The 9,308-nt window shown below is 49.8% G+C and overlaps 1 protein-coding gene across 1 annotated transcript in view; it reads left to right on the top strand.

Moving 5' to 3' along the window:
* Window positions 1–9,308, top strand: part of ARHGEF28 (Rho guanine nucleotide exchange factor 28) — a 152,666-nt gene that overhangs the window by 76,709 nt on the left and 66,649 nt on the right. Inside the window, exons 14-16 of the mRNA XM_045285225.1 lie at window positions 2,648–2,826; window positions 3,934–4,025; window positions 6,552–6,734. Coding sequence (XP_045141160.1) covers window positions 2,648–2,826; window positions 3,934–4,025; window positions 6,552–6,734 — 454 coding nt within the window. The remainder of the gene's footprint in view (window positions 1–2,647; window positions 2,827–3,933; window positions 4,026–6,551; window positions 6,735–9,308) is intronic.

Genomic DNA, 9,308 nt, shown 5'->3' with positions numbered 1-9,308 from the left:
CATGGGTAGCAGTGCTTGTGTTTGGTTTAATGTATTTGTTTAATGTAGTTTGTGCTTGTGTTTGGTTTAATGTATTGGATCATGGGTAGCAGTGCCATGTTGTGGATGCTGTTTCTGGAGTATGTTATCCTGTGATACAGATACAATTCACATAGCCAAATCCTTGGCAGTGTCAAGAAGCAAAAAAGGAAACATCATCTTAACCTTAAAGCGTTCAGTTTATCATAGTGCCCGATGATATGCTTTTGCGTGGCATCTGTCTGACAATAGCTCATTCGACGCAAACATTTTGTATTTTAACATCCTGGCGGGGGTGTGTGTGTGTGTGTGTTATTAATTGGAGATATTGGATACAAATAACTAGATCTTCTAGCTCCCATCTTGATATACTAGGAATTTTTCCTCATGCTAATCCCCAGAGATGGGACATTCTTCTTCCCATGCCTTTTGAAAAAGCCTTCTTCAGGAAATGCTTCTCTTGCTTGCTTCATGTTACAGAAGAAATTATGAATTTTGAATTTTCCAGAAGCTAGGCAGCTGAAAGTCACAATAGGATGAAATAACATATGTACGAGAGGTTTTTTTCCTTGTTTAAAGGACTCGGAAACTGGGGTAGAACCTAGACCAGCTAGTCAACAGGAAGGAAGGTGATACGTTCCTGTACCCCTGAACATGGGGTCTAGACGGAGCCTCTTCAGTACATAGAAAGATACTTGTGAAGGGAAGAAATGCTATAACAGACAAAGTGCACATGTACTTGTGCCAGTGCAAAGGCCAACATATCAAGCAGCGTTAACCCCCCAAATAAAATAAAATAATCAGGTGCATTCTGACTCATAGCAATCCTATAGGATCGAGCAGAGTGGTTTGGACCCTTTGAGTTACGGGGGCTGTCAATCTCTGTGGGGGCAGGGCCGGAAAGCCTCATCTTTCTTCTGCAGAGTGGCTGGTGGGTTCAAACGGCTCACCTTGTGGTTTGCAGCTGAACACTGATCCTTTATGCCATCGGGCTTCAAGTATTCCTCAGGATGGTGACCGGGTTAGGGTTCAACAGGGAGCTAAAGACAACCAGACCCAAAGCAACCTCGCTGCCACGGAGTCAAGTTCAATGGCTAGTGGCCCTGTGCAGGGGCTGTGAGGCTGTAGGTCTTTAGCGAGCAGAAAGCATCTTCCTCTGCTGGATCCATAACAGGGATATTAGAAGTGTTAACGGTATCTGCCTAATCTGAGAAGACAACAATCAGGAAGCTCTACTGCAAAGATTCATCTAAGATAAACAAGATTATTTTTGGAGGCAGAAATTGGGGCTCCAGAGACCAGTGGTTTGTGTCATCATCATCATCATCATCATCATCAACATCATCATCTTCCTCCTCCTACTCTATGTGTGAGTGTGTGCATATGTGTGCAGGTGTATACATATATGTGTATGTGTGCATATGTGTATATGTGTGTGTTTCTGTATGTCTTTTGTCCCCTGCAAGCTATTCTAAGAAGAACGGGGTACAGCAGGCCTGGCGCTTCAGATGTGGTAAAGCTGTGTAATGCTAGGAGCGCAGACAGGCCAGCACTAGGCGTCAGCAGGGAGGGACAGGGTGGCAGGCTCTGCATGCAGGCGTCGCTCAGTCCGTGAGGGAGAAGCAAAACCACATCCAGCAGCCGAGCCTATCCACAGTGGTGGGAGCCGCAAACCATAGAAGATTCTTCATGTTTACCCCAAAGCCCTTCCTCCTGGAGGCATTCAGCAGCAACGACGTATCCAAGTCAGCATTATAGAGTCGTCTTCGAATTGACACCCCCAAGCTTGCAACAGTCCATTGAGGGGGCCCAGGCAAGGGTGGCAGAAGAGGTGACTGACTCGTGGCTTGGATTTAAAGTGTGGGGACCCCACTCCCATTTATAAAAACTGCCCTCTTCTTTTTCCTCTCTGATGGCAATCAGTTAAACTCTAAGTCTACAGCTATATTTTTTGGACCATCTACTATACACACGGCAATGTGCTGGGCTACAAAGAAAAACGAGACTCGTGCTCACCCACACATGGCTCTCCACCAGTGGGGCACAGGGCCGTTTCCAGGGAGAGCGGTTTAAGTTGTATTGCATTCCACTCTCTGGTACGAGAGTCAGGAAGGCTGGGGATGCCTGGGAAATCCAATCTTCTTTCTTTCTTACCTGTCGTTTTTACAGTCCCAGCCCTTGATATTTGGAGGTTCAGTCCCCATCATCTTAGTGAAACTGTAGCCCTCGTAAGTGGCGAGTCCAATGGGATTTTCAGAGTTCTCCATCCTCCTCAATCTCTTGGTAGTATGTGATGCACAATTTCTGACCCCTTCTCAAAAAGCCCTTCCATTCTTGACCCTTGCGTTTGGATCGTTTTTCCTCGGTCTCGTATTGTCTTCTATGGTTTGTTCTTTCACGAGGTTGTGCTTTCTAACACCGATTCTTACGGACAAACATTCCACCAAGCCCTCCTTTTGAAGCTTTTCTTCTTCACGCTCCCTCGCTTGGAGAGCTTGTCAACTCCCGGGCCTCTTTCGACAGAAAGGTAGCGCCTCCTGCTGCCTTCCTCCGCCCCTGCCTGTCTCTGGGGAGCCTCCGGGCTCTGCCCTGCCGCTGCTCCACCCGGACATCTTTGTGTTTTGCGTAGGATCAGAAGCCGCCAGTCATCTCTCTGCAGAAGCTGATCGCCAGAGAAGTTGCGAACGAGGAGAGGGGGATGTTTCTCATCAGTGCGTCGTCTTCCGGTCCCGAAATGTATGAGATCCATACGAATTCCAAGGAGGAGCGGAATAACTGGATGAGACGGATCCAACAGGCCGTAGAGAGGTAACCTCTCGTCCCTGTCTCTTTTCTGTGAAATGGTTCTATTCAATGGGGGAGCATAGTCTAACCGTGTCTCCTCTGCCTGGAAACTCTGCTTCAGCCCGAAGGGTCTGCTCCTTCCCTCCTGCACCTGCCTGCAGTAGCCCCTCAGCTGCACCTCTCTGCATGCACTGCCCACTCCTTCCCTCCGCCCGTCTGCGTCCCGCCCACCTCTGCTGCACCTCGCGTCTCACCTCCTCTGGGAAGACCTTCAGGCTGAGTGGGTTCTCCCTTACCTGCACTGCCTTACTACCTGCTCTTCAAGCGGTCATTTGGTGCCTGCCATCGTGAGCCTTGTGTCCTGTATCTCTTTATGTACAATATGTTTATATATAAGAACCCTGGAAGCCCCTGGAGGGCAGGTCCCTGTTTTATGTGCCTTTGTGTGCCCAGCATCTAAGAGTCCCGCAATAAATAGTCTTTATATGGGTGCATCTCAGTGCTCTAAGCACATTGGTTCCTGTCTTGTGCGAGGACAGTTTTTTTGTGAAGGGGGCACAGGAGGTGGAAAGTGGTTCTTGTTAGCGAGAACTTGTGATTCGGATCTCGAGTGAACATTCTATAGAAGTTCCTGCACGCATCGCTCCCCACCTGGTCCGGTACTCTGTTGCCACCAGCTCTGATCCTTGTACCCCAACTCCACTCAAAGGGGAACTACCAAAATGTAGCAGGAAGCAACAATTCTTGTTGTACCCGATGCCCGACCAGGTTTTGTGTGTGTGTATGTTTATGTAGGTGTGTGCTTGTTGGCATGCTGCAGCCTCCTCTACTGCTATCTTTGAGATATGTGTTATGTTACACGAGGGGCCTTCAGAAAGTTCACGGACAAATGACTCATCTTTTGTCCATGTTCCATATTCTTTCCAAAGGCCCCTCATACAAGGTCCTGTCCATGCTGTGGAAAGCTAAAATTTTCGGCGGGATGCATGATGAATTCTCTTGATGCTGGATCTTATTCCTTCTGAAAAGAGAATGTGTTGTGCATGTTTCCCCAGTTCCCCGTCTTTCTAATGAGCCTGGGGATCCTGGGGTTTGGTGTCAGTCTTTCCCTTGACTGTTTGTTTTTTAAAGTTGCCCAGAAGAAGAAGGGGGGAGGACAAGTGAGTTGGACGAAGAGAGGCGGAAAGCAGAAGCAAGAGCGGCCAAAATTCAGCAGTGTCAAGGTACGGTGCTGGTGCGCAGGCTCACGCGCTAAGGCATGCTCTTTGCATGTTGAGTGTCTTCATCAGGGTTCGTTTTTTTTTCTTTTCTTTAAAAAAAAAATCATTTTATTGGGGGCTCGTACAACTCTTATCACAATCCATATATACATCCATTGTGTCAAGCACATTTGTACATTTGTTGCCCTCATCATTCCCAAAACATTTGCTTTCTACTTGAGCCTTTGGTATCAGCTCCTCATTTCCCCCCCTCCCTCCCTGCTTCCCCTCTCTCATGACCCCTTGATAATTTATAAATTACTATTATTTTATCATATCTTACACTGCCCGATGTCTCCTTCCCCCATTTTTCTGTTGTCCATCCCCCAGGGAGGAGGTTATATGTAGATCCTTATAATTGGTTCCCCCTTTTGACCCCATCCTCCCTCTACTCTCCCAGTACCGCCACTCTCACCACTGGTCCTGAAGGGATCATCTGTCCTGGATTCCTTGTGTTTCCAGTTCCTATCTGTACCAGTGTACATCCTCTGGCCCTTCTCTAGGATGACAGAGCCAGTGACAGACAGAGAGATAGACATTCTCTCTCTCTCTGTACACACACATACAGGAGACATTCTACCTGGGGCCCTTGCAGTCGAACGGACTACACGCTGAGCTGCTAACTGCGAGGTCAGCCTTTCACACCCGTCAGTCACTCCTTGAGAGAAAGATGGGGCGCTTTGCCTTTGCCAAGATCTACAGTCTCAGGAACCCAAAGAGGGCAGTTCTACTCTGTCCCCTGATGTCCCATGAGTCGGAATTGACTCGATGCCAGTGGGTTTGGGGGACACGCCTCCACACAGGCATAAAGGGGGAGAGGGGGAACGTTTGGCTCCTGTGGTTGTGGGGGTTGGCGAGTCCCACATCTGTCCATCAGGTGGCAGCCTTCAAGCTGCAGGCTGGCATCCCAAGAGCCATTGCTCAGGTACAGAAGTGGACAGAGTGGAGGGACAGAGCGAGTGCTGCCAGAATATCGACCCATAGTCTGGAGGCCACACATTGCCCTTTTCCACAGATTAGTTAATTCTATTGCACCCGGCTGAATTCCATTACATTAGGGAACAGCAATGAGTCTTGTGATTGGCAAAACCACTGGGCACCACCACCTAGCCAAGTTGACCCATAAAATGGACCATCACCTGGTGAGACCCAGCTGCCCTCAGCTGAGGGTGTAGACAAAGCGATTAATTCAGTCCTGGGCAGCTGAGGCCCACCTCCCTCATGCCCTCACAGCAAATCAAGCTGGCCCGAGGAGTGCTCAGATAAGATGACCGTCTCTCCCTCCTTTGCCTTTGTGATCAGACATAGATTTCTAGACAGGTATGTGCACCACACATGTAACACCAGACTCCTGGGCAGTGGAAGGAGGTATGCATGGGCATGGGTGGCTGATGGCCCGATGTTAGACCCAGCACTGTCACCTCACAGCTTTGTGACTCTGGTCCTCAACTTCCCAATCTGTGCAGTAAGAGAATTAGATGAACTCGATGATTTACAACTCTGGCTAAATATGAGCTTCACTTGCAGGAGGACTCTTAAACACGTTGGTGCCTGGACCTCACCCTCCACCCAGTGGGTCACAATCTGTAGGCAGAATGGGGAGTAGGGGATGTTACTCTAGACTCTGCCAGGTGGTCCAGAGGCACAGAGGGGCTACACATCACTCCACACACACCCTCCTGCCACGCCCCCAGGATCCAATGCTAGCTAAGGGCTCTGTGAGCTCTGGGAATTCTTCTCTGACCTGTTGAAATCAGAGGGAAACGATGCATGCAAAAATGGTCACGGAAATTGGATGTTCAGAAACAGGAACCAGCGTGTGGGGTGTGGGCCAAGAACCGGCGGCAGCCACGGAGAGGCAGGTCTTGGCATTAATTTCTTTGGTGGGTGGTCCCTCGCTTGCACAGTGCCGCCTCCGCTTGCATTCCTGAGCTTAGTGTTTAGACTTAGGAGAAAACAGTTGGGATAAACAAAGGCTCGCTTGGCATACTTTTCTGGAACAGGAGGATGAGAAATCAGATGAGCATTCGTTGAGCGCTTCATTTACAGGAAAGACAGTGGAGGCCCAGAGAGGTGTAGACGCATGTGATGGAGGCCACCCCTGGGCCACCGACTAGGACAGACGGGACTGGACCCAGAGTCGGCCCCACTCAGCCTCCTGTACTTCTCCTGGGAAGCAATAACCATTTACCATCAAGTTGGTCTGACTTAGCGGAACCCCACGTGTGTCCAAGCAGAACTGTGCTCCGGCAGGTTCTCAGCAGGTGATCATTTATTTGGGCGACTCTCACCAGGTCCTTCTGCTGAGGTGCCACTGGGTAGACTCACCCTGCCAACCTTTTGGTGTTCACCCTGAGCGCCACGCAGGGAGTCCTTGTTAAGACCAGGCTGCTTGCTAACAACCCAGACCTTCATCTCCTAACTTTGATTCTCACAGCTGTCTTCCTGTTGGCGTTGGTGATAACCTTTCTGGTAACCACTGTTTCCTAGAGCTGCTCAGTAACCAGGACCAGCAGATTTGCACGTACTTGGAAGAGAAGCTGCATATCTATGCAGAACTGGGAGAACTGAGTGGGTTTGAAGAAGTCCACCTAGAGCCCCACCTCCTCATTAAGCCCGACCCCGGGGAGCCTCCGCAGGCCGCCTCATTGCTCGCTGCAGCACTGAAGGAAGGTACGTTGCCTTGAAAAGAGTTTGACCTGAGAGATTCAGCAGATGTGTATTGAGCAGCTACTGTGTCCCGTGCTGCGGCCAAGGCCATAGCAGAGGAAGATGAAGTCCACGTGCTCCTATAACAGATTGCTGTTGCACGCCTTCAAGTTGCTCCTGAGTCCTGGGGACCCTGTTAGAGAGCATGGCACTGCTCTATAGGGTCCCCAAGGGTGTCATCTTTAGAGGAGCAGATTGTCAGGTCTTTTTTCAGCGGGCGGGTCCTTTCAATTCACAGCCAGGCACATCGCCGTTGCACCAGCAGCTCCTCTGTCAGGGCTAGCCCTGTGGTTAAAGACCCCAACCAAGCTCACTGTCCCTGTCTAGTACAACACAGAGCGACCCTGTCTAGTACAACACAGAGCCGGCAAACTTTGGGAATGGAAGCGCCAGCCCTGTCCCTCACGACCATTTGGAAAGAGCTGCATATAGCTGGCCAGCGGCAGTTTGCCGACCTTTGCTACAGAACCGTGGGCTTCAGCATGGGGACACTGGAGGAGATAGCAACCGGACTGAGCAGTGTTTCCTTCTGTTGTGCATAAGGTCACTATGGGTCTGAACCATGGCAGGACAGAGCAGAACTGCCCCTGTGAGTTTCTGAGACGGTTCCTCTTTACAGGAGTAGGAAGTCTCGTCTTTATCCCTCAGAGCAGCTGGTGGTTTCAAACTGCTGACCTTGCCCTTCTTAGTCCAATACCTGACCACTCCTCGACCAGAGATCCTGTGGTTTAAAGAAGCACACTACCGCTCACCAGAAAATTGAGAATGCTTAAGAGCAACACTCGATTGTGGGTGGTTTGCCGCTCCTCTGGGAGGAGTTTGAATTCTCCGCTGCCTTCTATTGTCCTGAAGCTGAGGCGGACTTAGGAGTTACCCGGAGTTACAGGCTGCAGCTGCGTCATGAGACGTCCTAGTTTGGCAGCCTTATGGGAGCAGATCTTTGTAGGCTACTGGGAAATGAAAAAAGAAAGAAGGAAAAGAGAAGGGTTTTACTTGAAGTCGGATAGAAAGTCGTTGGAAGCTCATACTTGTGGGTTTGGCATGCCCCGATTTATGTCGTCGCAGAAACAGGGGCTCCTGAATGGAGAACCAAATGGAAGGAGACTGGTTTCTGTGCAGATCTGGTGGGGAGAAGTTGAGACGAGATGTTAGTGTCTTGGTCTAGGCCAGCAGTTCTCAACCTGTAAGTCGCCACCCCTTTGGGGGGTTGAATGAACACAGGGGTCGCCCAATTTATAGCAGTAGCAAAATGGCAGTGATGAAGTAGCAAGGAAAATCATGTTATGGTTGGGGGCGGGGGGTCACCACAACATGAGGAACTGTATGAAAGGGTCCCGACAGGAGGAAGGTTGAGAGCCACTGGTCTAGGTCAAGACTGTTGGCAATGGAAGCAGAGAGAGAAGTGAGCGTGTTTGAGCTAATTTTTACAAATAAAGTCAGAAAGATTTTCAAACGGACGGAACCAGTGATACAGGATCCGAGGGTGTCATTAACTCAGCTGTCCTCCACGTTAGCCAGTGGTTTGCACTTCCTCTGCTAATGCCCACCCCACGCCCAGCTGTCACTTACGCCGAGAGGTAAGCCCATCGACTGCACATGCCCTGGCCTGGTGGAGGTGCCAGGACTAGCCGTGTGCCCAGCGCAGCCGGAAACCTGGAGGAATTGAAATGCTGGATGTGGCACAGGTGGGATACTTACGTACCCTGAGCCGTCGATCAACACCCAGAATTGCAATACCAGAGAACCAAACCTGTTACCGGTGAATCCGTTCCAGTTCATAGTGACCCTACATTTTAGCAGAGCTTCTTATCAGGATGAAGAAATCACCTGCTGTGACAAAAAATATTGTTCTATCATGACCCTTAAAGTGCCTGCTGCCCCCACCCTGCCTCTCCCCTTCTGTACCTGCCTCTTCAGTTCCTTCCATCCTTCAAGGCACGGCTCAGTGTTGTCCTGCTTCTCCTCGCTACCATAGCACTTTATAATGCTTTATTCACTCAGCAGTAGAACTTAGAACTGACCATGTGCTATAGTGTATCACAGAACAGTATTTAGCATATCGCTAGGGGCTATAACTACGTACAGATGCTTCTTTACTCCTACAGTCTGCAAAATTCCCTTGTCTTGCTAGGTCCCATTGAGTTGGTTCCGACTGATAGCGACCCTGTGTGCAGCACGAGGAAGCACTGCCTGGTCCCGTGCCAGCCTCACACGTGTTCCTTTTGAGCCCATCTCTGCAAACTTCCCTTAATAACTATCACATGTCCAATAGCTCCAGAACAGAGTCAATACCCCTTGGAGCTAATTGAACGCAATCAGGACGCGGCATTTTTGTACCTGTTTTCTGCCAGGCTATGTTTTTAAAATGCTTTGACTACTTTGTCATCTACTTCGCTCTTTGTAAAGCTGTGTCTCTTGCCCTTGATTCGTGCATTGGGATTATCTGTAGGGCTCTCAGAACCAGGCTGTTCCTCCCGCTCGTCCAGGGCCTTTTAGAACAAACACTGTACCCTGCTTTCCTGGGTGGGAGGTTCCCAA

The sequence above is a fragment of the Echinops telfairi genome, unplaced genomic scaffold (genome assembly GCF_000313985.2).
Source record: "Echinops telfairi isolate 266 unplaced genomic scaffold, ASM31398v2 ScPeMD7_7469;HRSCAF=8507_1, whole genome shotgun sequence".
Lineage (NCBI taxonomy): Eukaryota > Metazoa > Chordata > Mammalia > Afrosoricida > Tenrecidae > Echinops > Echinops telfairi.
This window is presented reverse-complemented; position numbering and strand designations above follow the sequence as displayed.